The sequence below is a fragment of the Alosa pseudoharengus genome, unplaced genomic scaffold (genome assembly GCF_046254945.1).
Source record: "Alosa pseudoharengus isolate Yale_2024_CS ecotype anadromous, Long Island Sound unplaced genomic scaffold, YU_APseudo_1.1 YU_APseudo_1.1_scf_14, whole genome shotgun sequence".
Classification (NCBI taxonomy): Eukaryota; Metazoa; Chordata; class Actinopteri; order Clupeiformes; family Clupeidae; genus Alosa; species Alosa pseudoharengus.
In genome coordinates this window covers 12,898,719-12,923,815 of record NW_027468609.1, presented here as the reverse complement: position 1 = coordinate 12,923,815, position 25,097 = coordinate 12,898,719, and the positions used below count along the sequence as shown (strand labels likewise).

At 45.3% G+C, this 25,097-nt stretch overlaps 1 protein-coding gene across 2 annotated transcripts in view; it reads left to right on the top strand.

The window, feature by feature from the left end:
* Nucleotides 1-473: 473 nt before the first annotated feature.
* The window catches only part of ugcg (UDP-glucose ceramide glucosyltransferase), a 40,795-nt gene continuing 16,171 nt past the window's right edge, over nt 474-25,097 (top strand). The window contains exons 1-3 of one of the 2 annotated variants that reach the window (XM_076283891.1): nt 474-622; nt 9,566-9,707; nt 21,632-21,734. In XM_076283891.1, the coding sequence (XP_076140006.1) occupies nt 525-622; nt 9,566-9,707; nt 21,632-21,734 (343 nt within the window). In that variant the 5' untranslated portion in view covers nt 474-524. Of the gene's footprint in view, nt 623-9,565; nt 9,708-11,173; nt 11,230-21,631; nt 21,735-25,097 lie in introns of those variants that run through there. The other variant, XM_076283892.1, reaches the window with a different exon arrangement.

Below are 25,097 nucleotides of genomic sequence, written 5' to 3'. Positions count from 1 at the left end.
ATTCATAGTTTGACAAATAATGTAAAATGAAGAATATGAATATTAACATCAACATGACAGCTGAGGTCTTGACATTTACACAACATGCATAGCCCAATGATTAGGCCTAATCAGTTAAATTAAATTGAAATTATTATCCTATTTCAGGATGTCACCCATAGCCCATGTCCATTAAAACCCTTGCCACATCACACTATTTGGAATTGGCACTTGCATCAGAAAGAAATGGGCGTTGAGAGCACGTATCACACACGTAAAATGTAAAAGTTAGCCTAGTTCAATGTGCAACTCGTTGTAATATAAAATAAGGTAATATTGACTAAATAATGGCTGTGCCCACTAGCCTACCCTCTGTCAAACACGGACCATCCCACAAATACCAACTCGACTACTAGCCTACGAACTCCACCCCGTTGCTCTGCGTTACCACCAAGAGCCTTCCCATTCTGCTATCATTCGGCAGTAGCCTCTACTGCGCTCTAGGGCCAAGTACTACGGAGACAAATACACATTACGGGACAACCATGGCCCTCCTTGATCTTGCCATGCAAGGTTTCTCCATCTTCGGATTTTGCTTATTTATTGTTCTCTGGCTCATGCATTTCATGTCGATCATCTATGTGTGAGTATCGCGTTCAGAATGTCTTGCTATTTTGAAAAGGCAACACGCTAGCTTGCTAATGTTACCTAGCGAAAGGTAGCTCTAGCGTATGATCTCTCGTCCATACGTGGAGCGCACTGCTTAACTATGGGTAGCTAGTTGGCTAATGTTCTTGTATGGTCATTTGAAGGGCCTGCGATGGGCTTAGTAGTTCAGCTGACGTTATTTTAAATGTATGTAATGATTTGGACAAAGGCGTCTGCTAAATCCATATAACGATACGTGTGAAGATGTGTTGCAGTTCATCAATTATGGTAGATCTACACACTGACGTTTTCATTGTCAGATAGCCAGACATTCCATCTGCCTGTTAGCTTCTAGCTAACGATACAGTTAGGTGAGAGACTAGAAAGTAGAAAGCTTCTTCTATGGTTACAGCAATACTGAGATTCGGGTGCATTTTGACAGAGTGGCAAAGGAAGGAGACCACATAGCATCTGCAAAGCAGCTAACTGCAACGTGTATTATCCAGCCAGGGGCATACTCATTTGCAAGCAGCGTCAATTATACTGGGTTTACACAAGGCAGCCTGTCTGTCTGAATGCTTGGTTATTGTATGGATGACAGACCTGTGAGTGGCAGCCATTGATGCCAGTCCACCCGGCTTTGGGTTATTTCCCTAACGCCATCCACCTTACTAAACTAAAAGGTTATCAGTGTAGGAATTTGTCCTATTATGGCTTGGAAAGACTAACCATGTTTAACGTTACGGAAGGCTCAATTAACCTCGGAAATCGCCCAGGGGACAACGACTACCGCTCCGAAAGCGCGGCCAAGCTACCTGACAGCTCCATTTAACGTTAGTGTGATCGAGTAGTAAATTAGGTTTATGGAACAATAGGTAAGAGTACATCGTTGTCGTATAATTTTAGCAGATTGCTGCTCGAACCTCAACTGGGATCACGTTACCATAAAACACAACGTTAGGACTATTACTATCTGGCGAGCTCCGTTTTGGACGTTAGCTAACATGGATAATGTTAGCCGCAGACACTTTAACTCGGTAGATTAACTATCCAACAGAAAATAACGCTTTCCCGTCGTTCCGACTCATTGTAGGTATTTTACGTTAACGTTACTCACTTATCTTGTCATGTCGAGTGAAAATCGCGGAGTACTATATAATTCATGTTAAAGACGCTTATACCAGTCTCAAGGTGTAAACATTGATTTATCCCATGTTATCAAGCGCGCTTCTGTGAAACCAGTGGGTTGGAACCCTGGCATCACTTAAGCCTCCGTCGTGGTGGTCATATGATAACGGCTGACTTCCTACAGTCACAATAGTGCCGTTCATGTGGTGTCCCGGTGAGAAACACGCAGAGGATACAAGGAGTTTTGTGCTGTTTATTGATAACAACGCCGAAATGTAGCCGTTTACATTGGCAGCCTAACAATACCAGTATGATATGAACTAAAACTACGCTGGTCGTAGTCAAATGTATTCAGATAACCTTACCTATACTTTGTTCACTGCGAAACTGGACCACTACGTTGCATGATTGGATCAGTCACAAATAATCTAATAACCAGGAAAGATCTCTGGCCCTCGTATATCACCAAAGATCCTTGATTAGGCCTGCTTGCCCTGCTTCAACACTGTAATGGTAGGATATTATGTTGAATTCCAAACATCCCTGAAGAACAATCTTATTTCTCAACATTTCTTCTCGTAAGCATCTGTGATTGGTTCAGAAGTCGTTTTCTTTCTGTTGACAACTTTCATCTTAAACCTTTAACTTTACACTTTAAAACCATTTGCCGGTGTCCGTTAGTGTGTATTGTTGGACGTTTTGCACAGATTTACACATGAATGCAAGTAATGTTCAGTAAGTGGCCTTTTTGCATCTTGGATTATACCGTGTGGCAAAATTTTGAATTTAAATTTCCAATTGGGGATCAATAAAGTATCTATCTATCTATCTCTAAAAGCTTCTGTAATGCTGTGGGGCATGTCCAAAAATTGAGCTACATCAGTGCAGTCTGCATGTATCTTGAGCTAAGCCATGTCATGTTTTGGTTTGAACACTATTGAAGGTAGAGTGGGAGCATTGGAGTGGAAGGGGGCACTCTGTTCCTCTGTCTGCTAGGCCACTGAGATGATGATGATGAGAGAGGGGGGGGGGGCAGAGAGAGAGAGAGAGATAATCTTTGTGTACGTGAGAGTGAGAGAAACAAAGAGAGAGGGTGGGTATGTGTGTCTGTAAGAGAGAGCGAGAGAATGTGTGAGTGAATGAGTGTGTGTGTGTGTTTGAGAGCGAGCGAGCGAGCGAGTGTGTGTGAGTGAGTGAGAGAAACACAGAGAGAGGTGTGTGTGTGTGTGTGTGTGAGAGAGAGAGAGAGAGAGATGGGCAGAGTTGCAGAAGTGTCCCTCAAAGTAACTAGAGCGTAAGAAGGAAGGCTACATCCGGCCAAGTGTGCTGGGCTCTTCCCCGAAATGAACCTAGAGGGAAGAATCGGCTAACACTCCCCACCCTCCCACCGCCATACCGCCCTGCGCCTCTAGAAGAGGCCATTTAGGGAGATGATCACCACTGCACCCTGATGTATTAGGTCCCTTAAGCTTTTTCTCTGCTCATTCTTTGCTTTGGAATTTGAAATGATGCCCTGTTGCCCAATCCATCCCTTTGCCGTAAAACAAAATAAAGAAGCTAAATATAGCTTAACCCCAGTGTGCGGCCCTATGACGTTCTTAAGTATTGCCCTATTCTGACTACTAGTGCCAGACATTCATTCACCTAATGATATATTCACACAAGGAAATACTGTAAGGCTTTATCACTGTTATGAGGCGCTGGCGCTACATCTGATGAAGATGAACCTCAATGTCAAAAATCTGATTTGAGCTAGCCTTGGTTCATGGTCCTTTTGAAATAAAAGAGGACAATAGGGCTAGGAGAGAGAGAGAGAGAGTGAGAGTGAGTTGGTGTGCAAAAAATAAGAACACACATGCACTGGGAGGAAGCACGAGCAAGTGAGCGGCGGAGTTGGTGACCGAGTGATGGAGTGTGTGATATGGAGAGGGAGGAGGGCGGAAGTGGTAGGGTGAGTCGTGTGGCCCAAGGAGGCTCGTCTGTGTTGGGGTAATGGCTTTCCTTGTCCTTGAGGCCCCTCCGGCTTCCTGTAGAGGGCTGGCAGGTTGCGTCGCAGCGGCAGCGGGAGAGAGATGTCACCACTGCTGGAACTGAATAGTGTCCAGGACCAGGAAGGACTTCCAGGCCTGCCAAGGAGGAGATGGGGGAGTGCAAGGCAGGATGCAGTGGGGTTAGGCTATAGACGGGCAAGGAAGTCAGGCGATGTGTGTGTGTGAAGGTGGGGGTGTGTGTGTGTGTGTGTGTGTGTGTGTGTGTGTGTGTTAGTGTGTGTTGTGGCGGGTATCTGAAGAGAGACAGTGAGACTTCAGGGCCTGGGTGGGGGGATGCAGAGAGCAGTACAGGCATGAGGAAGTGTGTATGGGGAGAAATCAGGAGATTGTGTTTCTTTTGTGTGTGTGTGTGTGTCTGCCTGCCTGTCCCACGCCTTTTAGTGCTCTTACCACCCTTTGCCCCCCCCCCCCCGGGCGTCAGAGAGACAGAAGGAGCAGTAGCAGCAGAGGCACTCAACAAATGAAGTGGCTGCCTTCTCCCCCTCCTGCGTTCAACGCGATTAAAAGCCCCTGTAACCACAGAGCAGCTGAGTAAAAGCCTCCTAAAACCCGGTACTGCCCCTGTCAGCGCTGTGGCTCGGACCCAGTGCCTGTCCCGCACTCCCCCCCTCTGGCGCCAGAGATTTGAGAAGTCCGTTGAGGTTGCGTGCAACTGTGAAAGGTGACCGTTAAAAAACATGAACAAGCAAGAGCTTGATTCAGATATGATTCTGGGCGTAGATGTACGGTTTACTACGCATGCTGCTGTAGCTCCGAAATACGGCGCCAAAAAAACGGCTCCAGTTTTTGCAAACATACGGCTAAACAATTTTGTCCGCATTTCTTCCGATCGTGCTGGAAGTGTAAGCGACGCTTCTGCTGCTTGTGATGTCTCTCACCCGGATGGCTGTGGTGGGGACTGGGTCTCCTCAACTGTCACAATGTTTTGCCGCTCAGACCGGCAGTAAGAGCCCGTGGCGTCCGGTGGCTCTTGACTTTATTACCGGCTGCTGCGTTATAACCGGATCTCTGCTCCCGGCTGCAGCGTGCGCGTGGTGATTCACCCTCTTCAGCATGGGCCGCCTCGTCCTGCATTATCATACCACATCCATTAGAAGTGCAGGGCTCTTGAGGACCTGTTTATTTGAGAGGTGTTGGCAAGCTACACTCTGAAACATTTCATCAAGTCATTTGGCCGCTCAGAGCTGGCTGTCTTTGGCTGTTTCTTTTGGCTAATGTGTTTATAATCAAACGTGTAGCCTAACAAAGCAGTAAAGAATGAAATATATAGACTGGAAGGAGGAAATGTAACACCTAAGCTGAATGCTGGCTGTGAAGGGTACAGCTGCTTTGGGTAGGCAGTGGTTCCTATGGCTGCGCATACTTTGCTTCTTTTCATGTTCAGCTATAATAAACTAAGCCTGTTGAGAATGTTGTAACAAGTCTAGTCAACATCAAGTAATGTTACACTTAATAATAGTCTTACTTCCCTCCAAGCCAAAAGGTTGGGGGGTAGCATTTGCACAACTAGTGCAGTGCCCGTTCAAAAACATCATTCCGACTTAGCATTCAATAGTGAATACTGAATATTATATAATGCTACATTCAAGATTCAAGACTTTTATTTGTCATTGAAAAGTTGCCTATACAATATAATTTTGCCAGCAAGGCCACAAAGGTGCAAAGAAGTCAAAGAGAGAAAGTAACAAGTACAAAACAAAGATTATCAAGTCATAAATAGGGCATCATAAATAGTACATCATGATAATAAAGGGATATAGTCTGTAGAGGCAGTGTGACTGTATGTGAACCAGTAGTGCAGTGAGGAGAATTTAGGCACGGCTGCATGTGACATTTTATTACAGATCTAAATGACATAAGCCTAACAGCTGTTTTGAGTTAAGACTATATGTTTAGCCTATTGAATAACTTGATGATATAGAAGAAGACAAATCATTTTGTGGAACGGTTCATCATCATATGCAATTTGCAACAATGTGACTCAAAACTGACTGTCTACACTGCATTATATGTCTTCTACTGTTTATACTGCACCACCTGTCTATACTGTGTATCACATTGCACTTTTCTGCTTTTTTGCGCTTGTGGTTAGATGCAAACTGCATTTCCTTGTCTCCGTACTTGTACTCTGCACAATGACAATAGAGTTGAATGTAATCTAAATCTAAAAAAGAAGAAAGAGAAACAGTCTCTGGTATCCTGTAAGTGACATCACGCTCTGTCTGCCACTCGTTGTCTTTAGATTGTAATGTGTGGCATTCTGAAACGTCCTTAAATTAATTTTTTACATCGTTTTGAATAGCCACTGCATACCCGTGTTTGTTGGCGTGTTGTTCCAAAATCAGATTTATCCATTTATGCAAGCAAACCGCATACAGGGAGTCTTTATAATCATAGAGATAATCATCCAAACATCTTGCACTTGCTTAACATTTTTTACCTGTGTACGCTGATTCAGTTCTGCCAAAGGTCAGCTTCTACCCTCTCTGGTACCCTACAGTGCTGTGTGAAAGGGGGAGTAAGTAGAGCGACAAAAGCCAAAGTGTGCTTCTTTTACCAATACATTTAACAATATGTCTTGCATTTCTTATCTAAACAGCGTCAAACTGCACTGCACTTACTCGTGCCCGTAGCAAGACACCTGCCAAGTTTGAAATCAATCGGACGAACAGTTCAACAGTTATGCGAATAACCAGGGTTCCTACGCAGTATGGAAAACCTGGAAAAGTATGGAATTTGATTTGAGTAATTTCCAGGTCTGGATAAGTATGGAAAAAAGAAACAAGGGTATGGAGAAATATTTGTGTTTCTAGACTATTTGCAGTACTAATCACTTCACTCAGGTCATAATGAACCATTCCTACAGTTGTGTAGCTTAACTGTCAGTCCCCATCGTCAAGATACAACTATGATACAACTAAGATACAACTAAAAATGACCCAGCTAAATGGACGAATATTAAGTGTCATTTTTTAATTCACTTTAGTTGTCCATATGTTTGTTTTCACCGAGTTATCCCAAACCAGAAGTGGCCGCAATGTCGAGAATATGGTCAGAAAAATCTACTGAGAAGTTTGGAAATTTGAGTATGGAAAAAGTATGGAATTTTGAAATGCAAAATGTGTAGGAACCCTGAATAACACACAAACACGCAGACAGACAGACAGACATTCCTGTAATGTATAGATACAGTAGATGTGGTTTCTGACTAAACCAGACTACTAAGCAAGGTCAGTGGAAGTTGAGGCAAAAGCCAGGGTTTGCAGTTACAAAAAGGAAGTGCTCTATTAGCCTGGCTAGGTCACCATGGGAATTTACGCTGCACAGCTTACTGTGGTCCAGAGCAGGTTATGTATAGATAGAAGCACCACATACTGACCAATCTATTATCTTGGGACAGTAGAGGTACCCTTCCCGCAAGATCCCGTCAATTATTGTACAGGCGGAGCTCCACTTAAATGAAACCTTTGATGTGTGGATAAATGTAACACTGTCGCAGGTGATTGCATGAGTCACTTATATCTTGCCATCAAAGCAACTGATTTATTTAACGGAATACATGTTGATCAGCCTAGATGATCTCATACCTTAATGAATGCAGAAGCAGCCATTTGTTCCTCTTTACTGGAATTAGTGGCTTTAGACTTCTCCATGTTTTGCTTCATGGACGTGTGTCAATGTATGTCTCAGTGTCTGAAGCAGAAAGCCTGGGTTAACAGCCGATAACTCCTATCAAGGATACAAGGATACAAGGAAGTTTATTGTCACATGCATATAGTTACTGGATGTAAGAAATGCAGTGAAATTATGTCTGGTGTCAGCCTATTTGTGCATTTATGGGGGGGGGGGGTAAAAAGTGCAGTAGAAGAGGGGTTTAGTAGATTAACCCATTCGCGCTGGATGCTGCATGACGCAACATTGACCCTCCCGCTGGATGCTGCGTAGCGCAACATTGACCCTCCCGCTGGATGCTGCGTAGCGCAGCATGCTTTTTATTTCATGTTTCTAGGTGCTACAGAGGCTTAGATATTAAATTTTGGTAGACGTTGACAATTTTTAGTATGTTTTCAGAAAACCCTCAGGAAATAAGGTTATTTAGTCTAGAATGCCATAGGATTCTATGGGCGTTTTTAGCAGGCATTTTAGGAGTAAATGGGTTAAGTGGCAAGGGCTGCATAAGAAAGGTGGGGGAGGATTTGGATTGGGGGGGGGGGGCACCAACAAGGAGCATCATATTACCAATATCATATTACCAATTACCTCACATCACTAGTTCAGGGTTTGATTAGCCATTTCACACAAAGTAAGCGTAGGTAGCCTATGTGTAGCTTGGTTTCGTAGTACACCCCTCAGTCCTAGTTATTGTTTGTTTGCCCTGTCGTGGTCTGAGTTCAAAAAGATGTCATTCTTGCAGAGTCCCATTGTTGCAGGTCAGCAAACATATAAATGAAATGCTGCTTTCTAACGACTTTAACATGAAAATCTCTTGTTGAAGTAACGTGAAAAAAAGAAGTTTAGCAGTAGGCCTAACCTTTTTGGGTGTAAAATTGTGAAGGTAAAGTTCAGTGTAGTAAACCGCGGTAGGAATTCATTGTTGTTAGGCTTGTGCGTGAAGGTTGTTTAATAGCTTTTGATGGTAGTGAGGTGGGATTTGATTGTTCCGTCGTAAAGCTTCTGGCATGAATCAGCTGTTGACTGTTTTACTGTACACAATGTTATCGGTTCATCTGTCCTCTGACCATTGCATCGAGCATTATGATTTTGAGGGCAAAGGTTTAAAATCATGCCACCTTGTGTTTCCGATCTAGAGTTGTGGATTTGTGAATAAAAGTGTTAAACATTTATAGAATATAACACTGTCAAATAAATATTTCATAGTTGTGTGGGTACGTTGCATATGTTATGCTTTGTGTATGTGTGTGTCTGTGTGTGTGTGTGTGTGTGTGTGTGTGTGTGTGTGTGTGTGTGTGTGTGTGTGTGTTTTCAGAGTGGCTGTATAAAGTGTTTTAGTTCTGAAGACCCTACCAGGAATGCTGCAATCATACACCGCATTTCCCATAGTGGTGGCTTCAAACTAGCTCGATTAGCGTTAGACCGTGTTTTAGCCATTGTGCACAGTCAGCGAGTCTTCCTCTAAAGGCTTGTCTCAGCAAAGTGCCATTGTTTTCTGGTGGCATTGGGGAAGGAAAACTAGTCGGCCGAGGCGAGTTTGAGTGGAGGTGGGATGTGGGGGGTGAATACATTAAACTGACAAACAGCCATCCTCTTTGACCTCTACTGTTGCCTGGGCCACTGGTCTACTGGTCTGCCCTGCCCTGCCTTTTTGAGAACAAACATGTATGGTCAAAAGCCGGACCATGTTCACAGAAAGATTGACGGAGTGTGCTTCAGGAAGCAACTTTAGAGTGGGGATTTGTGGGCCAATGTGTCTTATAGACGCAAATGTGATGTTGAAGCTCGGGACAAATCCTGGAACATCCTCTGCATCTGTTGCTCTGCAAACAACCAGCGCCTTCTTGTTGCCTAATGAATGGATTTTCTATGGCAAGGTGTAGATCCCATACAAATTAGCCTGCAAACAAATGGATATTTAGCATGGGTGTATTAGCATAGGTTTGCCTTACCTTTGCAAAAGGCTTAAACAAGAACAAATACTTCAGCAAATGAGACTTAACTCACACAGTAAACGCTGTGCATTCGGAACTAGTTGCATTTTAATTCTCACCACCCTCCCCCTGTTCTTTTTCTCTGCCCCGTAGCCGTCTGCATCTCAACAAGAAAACTCCTGACAAGCAGCCCTACAGTAAGCTAGCCGGGGTCTCGCTTCTCAAGCCACTCAAAGGGGTCGACCCGAACCTCGTCAACAACCTGGAGACGTTCTTCGAGTTGGATTACCCCAAGGTAAGAGGCCTCTATCCATTCCCATCTGTGTTTATTCCAAGGTCTGACGGTCTCTGAGCCACTGTGATTGCCATGGTAACAGTTCCTGCAGGATACTCTCACTGGCCCCAAGGCAGACCTATACATAACTCTAACAAGAACAAGGGAGTACATATCCTAATTCCCATTACATAGCCTAATACTCAAAGGCATTTGCTCTCTGGAGGGACAAGCTACCCTTGGTAAGCTCGACGTTTTTCATAGTGGAAAAAACAAAGGGAAAATGGGGCACGTTTGCTCGTTTGTCTCTGGGGGGAAGGCATATGGGAACATATGGTCTCCCTGCGCCCGAGCCTGCGGGAGAGTAGCGGAGACTTGGCAGAGCCGAGGCCGCCGCCACCGTGTTGGGCCGAGGACGCAGCGAGCCTAACACATCGCCCGCTCATCTCGGTGCACTGTCGCTCAGCACAGTGTCATCAAGAGCAAGCAGATGTGAGAGAGTGAATTTGTTTTATACCTGTTTACTTTTATTTGAGGTAATGCCTTAGCTATGTAAAGCACATTGTGTCTACCTGGGGTATAATGGGCTATATAAATAACTTGCCTTGCCTTGAATTTGGCAGGATGAGTTATTTGATGGGTAGAGAGTAAACTTGTAACTTTGTTTTGAAAAATGCTATATAAATAAAGATTATTATTATTATATTATAGAGAGAGAGACAGAGAGAGAGCGCAAGCATGTGTGTGTGAGAGCATGTGTGTGGGAGAGAGAGAGAAATAGAAAGAGACGGGGGTGGGGGGTCCGATGGAAACGATGGTGTGACATGTCTGACATGTGGTGCTAGCCTCCCCCCCCCCCCATACCACCTCAAAGCAAACACATGCCCCGAATATATGCATAGGCTACGCAGTGCCCTCGTTTGTGGCTCCGCTGTGTGTGTGTGTGTGTGTGTGTGTGTGTGTGTGTGTGTGTGTGTGTGTGTGTGTGTGTGTGTGTGTGTGTGTGTGTGTGTGTGTGTGTGTGTGTGTGTGTGTGTGTGTGTGTGTGTGTGTGTGTGTGTGTGTGTGTGTGTGTGTGTGTGTGTGTGTGTGTGTTGGGGGTGGGGGACTGTGGTTGTTTTGACAAGAGCCAAGGTAGCTCAGATCAGGGAGAATCTGTGTGTGTGTGTGTGTGTGTGTGTGTGTGTGTGTGTCTTGTCAGTTGTCGCTCAGGAAAGAGAGAATCTGTGTGTGTGTGTGTGTGTGTGTGTCTCTTGTCAGTTGTCGCTCAGGAAAGAGAGAATATGTGTGAAACCTCAGAAGACTCTGGCATGAAGCAGGTGCGGTGTTTGTGTTTGTGTGGAGGAGTTGCTGTCAGGGCTTCGCACGCTGGATGAAGATGGAGCCATAAAGAGGCGTGGCTTTGCATGCCCCACACACACACACACAGATGCATCGTTTTTGTCTGCATGCAAAACGGCCCTGGGATGAGAGAGGCTGGTTTTACAGAGTCTGCAGGTCTCTGCAGGTCTTGAGTGGAATGGATTATAAAATCTCCGATTCGGTTTGTATCACAGTTTTGGGGTCACAGTTTTGGGTTCCGTTTGGCATGTGTGTGTGTTATTGTTTTTTTTTTTTTTTTTTTTTTTTTTAAATACTCCAGAAATACCATACATCAGCACAAGATATCCAAATAATCCACCATTTGCATTATTTAAATCAGTTTGCCTCAAGGTGTCATATGTCATGTGATCATGCAAAGCTGAAAGAATGAGGCAGCTTGGCATTAGCCACACCAACTGAACTGTGGGTGTGGGTGTGGGTGTGGGTGGGTGGGTGTGTGTGTGTATATAGTTGAGTGTGTGAGAGCACGTAAATGTGAGTTTCCAGTAAAGCAACTCGTCAGGAATGCTGAATTTGGCAGCTCATTAATAGCCTGCCGTCTCTGATCAGTGATCAGTGTTTAGTCTTTTCTAACAGACTGAAGTGCTTCTCCCACACCCGGTCAGTGGGGCCTAGGAGAGACCCCACACTCCCCTGACTGGGGCCTAGGAGAGACCCCACACTCCCCTGACTGGGGCCTAGGAGAGACCCCACACTCCCCTGAGCCCCATGGGAGAAACCCTGCGTTCAGTCGGGAAGTGAATTGCTGATTAATTTTGGGTCAATGGGTGTGGTATTTTCAGTCCCTGTCTAATCATGTTTTGAGTGTTTCTTTCCCCATATGTTTATTTATTTTATTTTTGTTCCTGTCTATAAGGTAGGGAAATTATTTGACCTGATTGTTACACAATCATACGTTATGAACCAGACATAACTTAGATGACGGTCTGACTGAACGAAACGCCAGTTTATCAGTAAATTGGCTGTAAAGTTGGTCTAAAGGAATACTGCTGGTGACGAGGGAGGAAATGGTTATCTGACCAATAGCGCTGGTAGTTACAAGGGTCATTGTTATATATAGTTTCCACTGAATACAGCTTTCTGTGAGGTCATTTGAGGTCATATAATGAAATACAATCAAAGCTTGACTTTTTAATAACTTTAAAGTTATTAACTCTTTCAGGTCCGAATCCCACTGGTGGGATATTTCAGACATGTCACATGTCAACATGCATTTAAAGGAGTTTTTATCCTAGAAGAATACAAATAACACCCACAGAAATGTTTTTAGAGCTTTGGAAATGAATATCAAGCACTTTTTAGTCAGACTGCAGGTACTAATAGCACACTATTAGCAAATGCTATTTGCCATTAGCAAATTAACTAGTCTGTCATTACTCAAATGTGGACATGACACCTGTGAAAATGCTTACCGTGATCTACATTTGATCTGTGTCTATGGCAGGCTGACACTGTAAATAGAAATAACATATTTGAGGAGAAAATCGGATCATCGCCCACATGATTGTTTTCATATTATAGTTTTTCAAAGGTTTTGTGGCCGTCCACTCTAGAACACTGAAATGCCATAGAAGTGTTTGTTGTTTGTGGGGTCTGGAACATACATTTGATCAGCGTCATGGCAACCACACGTCAACGTATCTGAAGCTCTCAATTTTTCACGTGCACTTTACTATGTTTTCAAATTTATCCACCACAGAGACCGCTTTCAAAAATGATTGTTTTCAGTGTTGAAATACAGCATGTTAATGTGGATGAGAGGGCTAAACGGAGTAATAATTATGCATATTTATATTTATCCAACTTACCTATCTGCGTTTCTTTGGTTACTTTCTTATAGTCCGCTATTCACATTACTAGGCCATCATCGCAAGTGCATACAAAATGTTTATGGCCAAGTTTTGTGCTGTCCCCCCAATTTGCAAAATTGCTGACCTTCGTTAGGCTACTACAAGACGTTTTTCCCTGATAGCTGATAGTTAGGGCGTAGATTTATTTATTGTGTCTATTTGTATTTTTAAACTAACCTGTAAAGCCTTTCACATTTGTTGACTAAAGGATGATGATGATGGTGATGATGATGATGGACCGTGAGGGGACGCCCCTGGCCCCTTTGTTAGTCCAGTGTGTGTGTGTGTGTGTGTGTGTGTGTGTGTGTGTGTGTGTGTGTGTGTGTGTGTGTGTGTGTGTGTGTGTGTGTGTGTGTGTGTGTGTGTATATTTAACACCTCGCTGCGAATGGCCAGAGAATGGCCAACCACCTCACCTGATCCTCTGAGTCATCGTTTTCCTGAAACTGCTTGGTCACACACTCACACACACATTAACAGGCCACAGGCACACATGCGGTCACTAACACTAATGAGGGAGCACACACACACACACACACACACACACACTATATCTACACACACAAACATATCTACATCCACATACACTGACTGAATCCACACACACTCGAGCACATCCACCCACACACTCACACATACACAGAAAAATGCACACACACATATACATTAACACACACACACACACACACACACACACACTTGCACTCATTTACACATCGATGCTGGAGTCAGATCTCTCACATGGATGCAGGAGAGCTGACCGACGACCTGGCATCTAGCACGTTCGGCCACGCCTTCCCTGGCACTTTGAGCAGTGTGTCTATAGTGTCCCTGGGTTAGTTATATCACCTCCTTGACCTCTCACCCTGCATGCATGCCACATGTTGACCTCTGACCTCAGAGGTCGGTCTTTGTCACGCAGCAGTCACCTCCGAACCCCGGGCATATCCGAATAGGAAAGGTGGAGGAGTCGTGGAGGAGACGGTGGTTGGATAATTACCAGAGGTTGGGACACTTGCAAGACTGGCATTACCACACGAGATTCCTCTTACAGTCATTACTTTAGCAACACGGTTAGCATGGCTTGCTTAATTGTTGCAGCAGGGCTGTGGCTGCTGCACGTAGTCCTGGTCATTTTGGCTTTGCGGCGTCAGGTTGCAGGTTACTCAAGAGCAAAATGCGTCGGTGAACAGTTTGGGATTACTTGTTCCTGTAGCAATTGCTGTTGGTAAACTGCTTTTGCATAATTTTGAAGTGTTTGGAAATTCAGCTTTGAAACTCAGAAATTGAGAAATGACTGGTGGGTGCTGCTGTGGCACAACTAGCTACAGTGCCCAGGGGGACCACGGGTTTGTGTTCAGCCCGGGTCATTTCCCGATCCTCCCCCATCTCTCTCTCCCATTGGGTCATTTCCCGATCCTCCCCCATCTCTCTCTCCCATTGGGTCATTTCCCGATCCTCCCCCATCTCTCTGTCCCATTGGGTCATTTCCCGATCCTCCCCTATCTCTCTCTCCCATTGGGTCATTGGCTCTCCTGCTTCCTGTCTCTCTCTTCACTGTCCTGTCTGAATAAAAGCAAAAAGGACTCTTCCATGAAGGGACAGATAGGGCCTCTCTGCTGTGGTGCTAAAGACTGGGGTGATCAGCCACCCTGGAGGCCTGAATACCTCTTCTCTCTGAGGCACAGGGCAGGTGGAAGGACTTCCCCACCCATGACTTGCACAAGGGCCGCGGTAGTTGATAGCTAGCCTAAACCCCAGGCTATGAATAACTTCCAAGTTGGAGTTGGGTGGTGGCATACATTCATCCTACCCCATAGCACACACACACACAGACACACACACACACACACACAGATGGTTTTGGCGCTTAGAATCTGTCGGGCAGCCACGTAGTGGCCGCCTCATACTGCTGGACAGTTGGCTGTCACAAGCAGCCACTGTGAAGCTGACGGGAAAAGACTAATGACGGGACCTTCATTGAATGTTAATGAAATTCAACAATTACAGATTAGATTACTGTTGGTGAGTGTATCAAAAAAATAATAATTTTTGAGGTGACAAGCATTTGTCATACGACTAGTGAATTGCCGGCTGTTTGAGTACTAAGTGGTTTAAGTGGTGCATAATTGTGCAAATGGTTTACAGCAGCAGCACTTGCAGCAGCAACAGCTTGACTACTGAGGACCTATTTGGCCAAACATCTTCATCAGATATCGTTGTGCTGCACGCATTACTTCCTGTGATCGAGAGGATGATGGGGCAAACGCTACTGTAGGCACTAACATGCTGCCGCCTGAGGAAGCCGTGGTGTGGCTTTTGATTCCCCTTTTTCAGGACGCAGCAGACTTGCATTTCTCTATTGCTCAAGTTCACTTGGGTTAACCAAGGATTAAGGACCATGTGGTGCAGTTTCGATATGGAAGGGACTGTCAATGTTTGTGTGTCTTTCTGTGTTGGAAGTGTCTTTACATTTATTCATTTAGCAGACACTGTTGTCCAAAGTGACTTACAATGTCATCTATATTACAAGGGATTACATTGTCCCCAGAGCTACCCCAGGGCTGCCTTGCTCAAGGGCACAATGGTGGAAGCCAGGAATTGATCCCACAACTTTCAGTTTTTTTTCACCACCGTCACTGTTCAGGCTACTCCACGCTAGTCACTAGCCCAGCTCCTTCACCACTACACTACTACCGCCACCGTTCAGGATACTGCACGCTAGTCGCTAGCCCCATCTCCTTATCCACTTCACTACTACCACCACCGTTCAGGATACTGCACGCTAGTCGCTAGCCCCATCTCCTTATCCACTTCACTACTACGGCCACTGTTCAGGATACTCCACGCTAGTCACTAGCCCAGCTCCTTCACCACTACACTACTACCGCCACCGTTCAGGATACTGCACGCTAGTCGCTAGCCCCATCTCCTTATCCACTTCACTACTACCACCACCGTTCAGGATACTGCACGCTAGTCGCTAGCCCCATCTCCTTATCCACTTCACTACTACGGCCACTGTTCAGGATACTCCACGCTAGTCACTAGCCCAGCTCCTTCACCACTACACTACTACCACCACCATTCAGGATACTGCACGCTAGTCGCTAGCCCCATCTCCTTATCCACTTCACTACTACCGCCACTGTTCAGGATACTCCACGCTAGTCACTAGCCCAGCTCCTTATCCACTACACTACTACCGATTGAGATGGAAGACAAGGCATGGTGAGTGTGGCGGGTTCTTACTGTGACTAGACTAGGATTGAGATGGAGGACAAGGCATGGTGAGTGTGGCGGGTTCTCAGCCCGATTCTCACAGTGTTGACCATAGGTGCTAAAGCTAAAAATGGGGTGCACCCCCTCTGAGGCTGTGAAGAGCTGCATTAAGACGCTTGCCTTGGCTGCAGCGCTGAAGGTGTGAGGTTGCATTCATCTCTTGCTGTGTATGGCCAAGGCTGGGTGAAGTTAGACGCGAAAGACAGAAGCACAGCAGGTTGGGGAGTAAGTTGAGTACCCCCATCCTCGACCCGCCTCACTGCCATTAACTTATTAATTTGTCTTGTAAACAGACCTTACTGTTCTGTACTGACCCTAGGCAGATGGGTCAGGCCCTTGAGTCGTGGATCTGTTCGAGGTTTCTTCGTACATGTATCTCCAATTCTAGAGAGGGCAATGTTTTTGCGCTCTATAAGGGATATTAAATTTAAATTAAAATCTCCCTTTCCTCTCTCCCAGAAAGTAAAAATCATAGACAATGGTGTCACTTGGAAAGCAGGAATTCTCTACATGTTAAACAACACATTGTGCATTCTGTACAGCATGACCTGATAGCCATTTCTATTAAATATCTAAAGTGAGGAACTTTAGTCCAGACAGGTTGATCACAATGCAGTTTAAGAGGGCCCCAAGTCTCAGCCACAGCTTCCTTAGTGGGGAAAGTGAAAACACTCAGTCACAAGGGTGTCTCAAGGTAGGGGTTCCACGCGATGGGAACTGCGGGAGAGGAATTGAAAGTGGTGGTGCGGCCGATCTCAAACTCAGACTAGTAGAGCGGCGGACGGACATCAGCGGGATAAATTCGGTCCAGTCTCGGTCCAGATCGGAGCCGAATTCAAAGCAGGCCTCTTGTGACCAAGCCTCACTTCCTGTCCAGTTCAATCCCCCTAACCCCTCCCACCCCCACCCCCCCTCCCCATCCTACCAACACGTGGAGTCATGAGATGTGCACGCTGACAGGCTTTTAGCTGTTAAGCCCACTACACACATACACACACACACACGCGCATACACACACACATACATACACGCACACATACATACACGCGCGCACGCACGCACACGCACACATACATGCATGCACACACGCACACACGCACACACGCACACACGCACACACACACACACACACACACACACACACACACACACACACACACACACAAATATCTCCATACACAGTTGGAGTCAGAGTGTCTATAGTGTGGTCCAACTCTGCCAGACCCCTAAGCCAGACCCAACTTTGCCCTTTGATGATTACTCATGCCTTCCATTATTTTGGTACATTTCACAGAGTGCTTTTTGTCCCCTCCGGTTACTGTCAATACTATTGGGGGGGCATTCTAGAACTGTCTGTTGTGATGGCAGGCTGTTTGGGACTGTTTTATCTGCCGACTGCGAGTCTAGTTGATGACTGATGATGATTCTTTCCTGGTGTTTAGAAGATGAAAGTCTTTTGAGGAAAGAGCCTTTTCTGATGCTGCTTGTGATGGGCTTTTATCCAGGAAATGTGGTGTGTGTGTGTGTGTGTTTCTATATCGCTCCCTCACTCTCTTTTTCTCTCTCTTTCTCTCCATCATTATCTGTGTATCTCTCTAACTTTCCCTCTCCCTCCCTTCTCTCTCCTTTGGTCCCCTTTTCACGCTTATGTAACTGCCGAGAATTCCTCTGGAAAACGCTAATAACCCACTAAGTTAATGCAGTCCTGCCCCACTTTAGGGAAACAAACCAGAACACTACAAAGGACTTGCCCTGATTACAGGTCATTAAAGGGCACATTATGCTTTTGCCACTGGCTGTCATATCTTGGAAAAATAAATTAGGAAATTGAGTGAGGCCAATGTTTACTGATAACTGTTGCGCTTATCACCTGTGTGTGTGTGTGTGTGTGTGTGTGTGTGTGTGTGTGTGTGTGTGTGTGTGTGTGTGTGTGTGTTTGAATTAGGATCACTCTAAGTTCACTTTGAAGGTCACTGTTGACTCACACATGCATGCAGACACATACATACACACACACACACACACACACACACACCGTTACCATTTAATTGGCATAAACACACACACACACAGATACACACACACACAGATATACACACACACAGATACACACACAGAGATAAACACACACACACAGATACACACATACACACACACCACACACCCCCCACACACACGGATAGTTAGTAGATAGATAGTAGCAAGCAAAAAAGTTCCTGTACAACATGTATTTGAAGAGCTTAAAATATAAAACATGTATGTATATGTACACTACCAGTCCAAAGTTTTGAAACGCCTTCTGTTTTCTCTGGTAATGTAGTAAACAAAAAAAGAGTAAACAAAGTTGTTTGTTTACATGTTTTATATTTTATGCTCTTCAAAGTTGCCAACTTTTGCTATGGCGACAGCATTTCACACTCTTGACCTTCCCTCAGCCACATTTAACATCAGACACTGGGAATAATGGGAATGGTTTTCCAACAGTCCTAAAGGAGTTCCCATACATGTTGTAACGTCAGATACTGGGAATGCTGGGAATGGTTTTCTTTTTTGCTTACTACAGTACACAACAGCTAAAAGAGCAGGTGTTTCAAAATGTTTGACCGGTAGTGTAAACTGATAGACAGACTGATGGATCAATTACAATAGCCTCCATGGACTATCGTGGGGGAGGGTGAAAATGTTGGTCCCAGCTGCACAGCGTTTATTCAGACGCTCCTCCTCAGAGTGTGTACGGGCCCTGCGTCTCCTGTGGATTTTCCTCAGTCGTGAGTGTGTTGAGTGTGTGTGAGTGTGTGTGAGTCGGGCCCTGCATGTCAGGCTCCTCCTCAGTCGCACGTGTGTACAGGCCCTGCGTCTCGTGTGAAATCTCTTTGCAGTGTTGGGGCCCTGCGTCACTTTGCAGTGTTGGGGCCCTGCGTCTCTTTGCAGTGTTGGGGCCCTGCGTCTCTTTGCAGTGTTGGGTCCCTGCGTCTCTTTGCAGTGTTGGGTCCCAGTGTGCACTTTGCAGTGTTGGGTCCCAGTGTGCACTTTGCAGTGTTGGGTCTCTGCGTCTCTTTGCAGTGTTGGGGCCCTGCGTCTCTTTGCAGTGTTGGGGCCCTGCGTCACTTTGCAGTGTTGGGGCCCTGCGTCTCTTTGCAGTGTTGGGGCCCTGCGTCTCTTTGCAGTGTTGGGTCCCAGTGTGCACTTGCGGGAGCAGACTGCCGCCACCCCCACCGCCAGCTGCGCTCTCCACAGCCGATACCCAGCAGCCAACCTTATCCGTCCGTACCAATCTGACTGCACACACACACACACACACACACACACACACACACACACACTGTGACTCACACACGCATACATTATCCGTTATATGCTCAAGGGCTTACTGTGCAATGTTAGTTGTGTGTTTGGAGACCCTACTGCTGTCCAAATGTTTGAAATCACTGACAGGTTTCCTTGTTTTAAAAAAAAATCATACATTTTTTTCAAACTACCTAATATCAATCTAAAATAATGCTTAGTCGATGCTAATGTTGTAAATGACTAGGCTACTACAGCTGTGTATCACTACTGTGTTTCAGTGGTATATTATGTTGGCTAATGCTAAATTATCACGTTTAAAGGAATAATTAGGCAGTATAAGTGCAATTATGATTGTGCAGCTAATGACTGCTGTGCTGTTTAGGTAAGTAATAAAGCAGGCAGGCTATGTAGGCTTTAGGATGTGTATCACACACACACACACACCTTGTGCATGCTCCTGTTACCCCATCTGCAGAAAAGGTCCTTTGTTGCTTCCCTGCGTTGTCATGGCAACACAGTCACCTGGTCTGTGAGGGCAGGTTTGGGGGACAGCTGCGGGAGAAGCAGGAGTGTTTGTTGCCAACCTGTTGACCTTTTCTAGAGCTGCTTTTGTTCTCTAGTTTTGGTTTTTAACCCCTCGTTCTCTCTCTTCCTCCTCCTGTTCTCACCCACACATGGTCATTTTCACTTCCTCTCACTCCAATTTACAGTCATGTAGCACCAATAACAATGGAAATGGTTTTGTTTCAAGTTGCTTTGCAGAGACCACAGTCTGGAACCCCCCTTTTCCCTCACACTCACGCTCACGCTCACGCTCTCACACACACACACACACTCACACTCACACTCACACTCACACTCACACCCACACTCACACTCACGCTCTCTCTGTCTGAGTGTGCACGGCACCTGAAGTGTTGTTGAGACGCGGAAAACCCAGCTGAAGCTTGTTTTGCAAGTTCCTGTCCTCCACAGGACAAACACATGCATGCAAACCACTACCTCTGTCCACTGCAGCCTAAACCAATACCTCTGTCCACTGCAGCCTAAACCAATACCTCTGTCCACTGCAGCCTAAACCAATACCTCTGTCCACTGCAGCCTAAACCAATACCTCCGTCCACTGCACCCTAAACCAACACGATCGGCATCTCGGCCGGCCGCTGCCGCAGGAGGAGGAATTCGCCGTGGGGTTTGGCCTCGGCTCCAACAGTAGAGTCAGGGCAAGAGCACGCAGCTGGATTGTATGGAGCAGATGTTGATGGCCTGAAAGAGGAAACGTCTCGCAATCAGGCAATCATAAAATAATAAGGCTGGATTGTATGAGAGAGAGAGAGAGAGAGAGAGAGAGGCAGAGAGAGAGAGAAGGAGGAAGAGAGAGACCGGGTGAGGTTTTTGAGTGAATGAACAGACACCAGTCTAAACCCATTGGCTGAAAAGAGAGGCGGCTTTGTTTGCTTTTAGTGCCATATTGTCTTTGGTCTTTGAGGCATCAGAGCCAATGAGTGGGGGGGGGTGGTGTTGATGGGCACACACACACACACACACACACACACACACACACACACACACACACTAGTGCTGTATAAAAGGCCTCATTGGAGGTTCACACAAGCAGCGGCATTCACGGGTACAAGTAGCCCAGATGAGACTTGCGAGTTTCTTGGCTGTAGTGTCTCAGAGCCATCTGTGAAAGACGCCCTGACTGCGCCACACTGGCTTGGATGGGTCTGCCACACATCAATGGGGCTTTGTCCAGGCAAAATGAACTTCCTTCCACCAGACACTGCCCTCTCGGAAAGCCATTTGAGTGCTTTATTCAGGGATGCTTTTAATCAATGTTTCTCTCTCTCTCTCTCTCTCTCTCTCTCTCTCTCTCTTTCTCTCTCTCTTTCTCTCTCTCTCTCCCCCTCCCCTTCCCTGTTTCTTCCACTACCTCCCTCTTTCCCTCTCTATTTTGAACATATTCTGTAGGATGTTTTTGTGTGTGTGTATGTGTGTGTGATGTCTTTGCCTTTTCTCATCTCATGTTATTTGCACAAATTCATTGTGTTGTTGTTGTTGTTGTTGTTTCTTTGCATTTGTAAAAAAAGAATACATTTATAAAATCTTAATCTCTCTCTCTTTCTGTCTGTTTCCACAGTATGAGATCCTGCTCTGTGTCCAGGATCACGATGACCCTGCCATAGACGTGTGCAAGAAACTCCTGGGCAAATACCCTAATGTGGACGCCAGGTTATTCATAGGTCAGTACCTGCTGAATCTCATCAAAACACACTCTTGCATGAGCATCGTTTCTATACATTTTTATTATGTCAAAATGGTTGTTTATTCACATTTCTATTATGCCAAAAGGGTTGTTTCTTTACATTTCTATTATGTCAAAATGGTTGTTTCTTCACATTTCTATTATGCCGAAAGGGTTGTTTCTTGACATTTCTAGGCCATCATTGAATGATTGAAAAAATAGAATACATACATAGAAATCAGAAAACAAAATGCACATTGCTTGAGCCTCATTAACAAAATACAATGCTACCTCTGTGACTGTCCATGTTCTGTTATGAAATGTTCACTTAAATGCTTCATGATATATATGGGGGCAAATGGTGTGCAGAAGATGGCGATATGTTAAAGTATGTGATTTCCCTTTGAAACCCTCTACAGTGGAATGTGTGTATTACGCGAGTGTGGTGGTGGTTAGGGCTGGGACTCTGGTGACTGTGCTTGTAGACACCCAGGAGATGCCCCCTCTGCTTGTAGACACCCAGGAGATGCCCCCTGTGTTTTGACTCGTGTTTGTAACAGATTGTGACCATTGGGGAGGGAGGGGGGGGCGGGTTCTGACAGGGGAGTGTATCAGTGTTTCTGAGAGGTGACCCTTGGGAGGCCGTGCCATGGACAAATAGAGTCTCCCAGCAGCGGGAGGGAGAGCGAGTGTGCCGCCCCTCTGAGAGCAAATATTGATTTGAGCTCATCTGCTGCCTCCGCTCCGCGCTTCCCCGCGGGACTGTTTTAAGTGCGACACGCATGCATGGGGTTCGGTGCTCCTCATCTCTTCCATCTGTTGCCGTAGTGATGCTCGCCAGGGAGACGCCAGCCTCCGTCTTGAGGAGACCAGGAGAAGACATCAGATCCGTTGCGTGCAGACAGAGCTGAGCGGAGATGTCTCGTTCGGAGCGACCTGCGAGCCCTGAACTTCTAAATCTTTAGCCACGTTGAATTAGCTAATGAAGTTAATGAAGTTAGGGCTGTTTCAGACTGGGTGTGGTCCCCAAACGTTTTCTTCCGAGGGCCAGCTCACTATGCCTGGCTCTAAGAGAGGGCCAGAGACTCGGAGTATATCAACCATAAATAGCTTAGTGCTGTGAACAACAGCAGTCTACCTAAGTTGAATATTCCATTACATTTAATCTTCACTGCAATTTAATACCATTGCTAGCTGTGTTTATGTTGCCACCATGCCATATCAGTGTAAAATGTAGCTCAAATGAAATAATACTAATAAAAAGACTCTGATTTTTGCATACATAGCTCAAGTTGTGAACAAGCAATATCCTACACATAATTTAAAGTTATCAAACTATGGTAGTTTTATGAAGTGCTGGCAAACACATCTGAAATGACCACCATTCTAACTTTCACTCACCTGATGAGAACTTTGAACTCTATGAACATTTGAACGTGTGAATAAAAAATAGAAATAATTATCCCAGAAAGTCCCAGAAATATGACTTGAATAGAAGTTAGTTAGTTATTAACAAATAATTGATAAACTTTTAGAATACTTTGAGCACTGATGCAGTCAGCATAGGCCTCTTACATTGTTTGCAGGTAGGCCTACATTTCATTCCGTTTTCGATGGCCAAAACAACCACCAGTGGACAAAAAGAGTATTACATGTGTACTGTTAAGACTCGCCATAGAGAATAAATGGGGAAATTACGGAAGTTATAGTTTGACGATGTCGTACTCCCGTGCGGGCCAGATTCTATATACCACGGACATGTTTTGGGGGGCCACCCAAAATGAGTTGGCGGGCCGTAGTTTGGGGACCACTGGCTTACACACTGCCTGAGTGAACGCGTGCCTGCTAGAAATAGGACAGACGCCTATTTTTCACGCCACACGCAAGCGTGTTGGAAGTGTTTCCATTCAAAACAGAAAGATGTTTTAATAGGAAGAGAGGCCGCTGCAACACAGCTTCAGACACATTTCTGGTGTCCAAAGACATAGAAAAAGCCGCGGAACAGACACGCAACTGACACGCCACGTTCACGCCACGCACCCAGTCTGAATCGGCCCTAACAGTCGGCCCGCGCTGGCAGCACAACTAAAACAGCAAGGCACCTAACCCCTCACTGCTCCCCGAGCGCCGCCGGTGAAGCAGGCAGCTCACTGCGCCGGGATTAGTGTGTGCTTCACCTCACTGTGTGTTCACTGTGTGCTGTTTGTGTTTCACTAATTCACCGATTGGGTTAAATGCAGAGACCAAATTTCCCTCACGGGATCAAAAAAGTATATATACTATACTATACTACTATACTAAAACGCTGTGCTCGGTGAGCGTTTGTTGCAGTATAGACTGGTTTCAGGTCCCTAACAACCGTAGTCAAGAACGATCTCGGAGGACAAGCACTAGTTTGTTTACACTGACAGCGCATAGAAAGCAAGCTGGCTGAACTTGATATAAGATGAAGAATAAAAACAAATTGCCGAAATATTTCGGTGTAGCCGAGTCTGTACACGTCCATGAATGAATGAAAGCGGATGCCTTATCTCGCAATAAGCGGATGGAAATCGCCACTCTCATACATGAAACTTAAAAATGAACCATTAAATACCCCACATATTTCAGTAGTCATCAGTCCTGATATTTAGCAATATAATAAAACATCCAAACGTAAATTAAATCTCGAATTGAACATCTGCTTTTGATAGCCTACCGGTATGCCACTCCAAACGAAAAGTAGGCCTATGTCTCACAATAAAACGCAAGAAATAAAGCCCTATAGCTGACTCAAATACAAGCCCTGGCCCAAATAAAGGTGCTGTGCTTTGCGCAACCTAAATAAAAGACCCCAGGCATAATTTGAGGATTTATGATAGTCTGTCTCCTAAACATTCCTCAACTGTTATCTAGACATGCATGAAAACATTTGAAAACAAAACTCACTGCCATGTAATATTTGATCACTGTTTTGCTACTAATTATCTTACACGTAATGAATATGCACAGAAAGTGAAAGTAGGCCTACTATGTGCTCCGTGTCTGTACTGTAACTGTCTGTTCACGTCCGCAATCGATTATAACATTCCTCAAATGGAGAACACATCCATGTTCTCTCGCGTTATAGGCCGTCATGCTTCTGTGTTTGCAAAATTCCTGACTGTCCCTGATCCCTAAACGTTTGTTTTCCTTTTCTGTCGATAGCGGTTGATGTAGAAGCACCTAGGCTATAATTTGAGAGAGAGAGAGACTTTGAGAGAGACTTTGAGAGAGAGAGAGAGAGACCCCCAAAGTGGTCCTGCGCGTGTGTGTATGTCTCTGCATGAGATCATTGAAGTCAGAGTTGGTCCGTCCAATCAATAGTCCTGTTTTCAGGCTG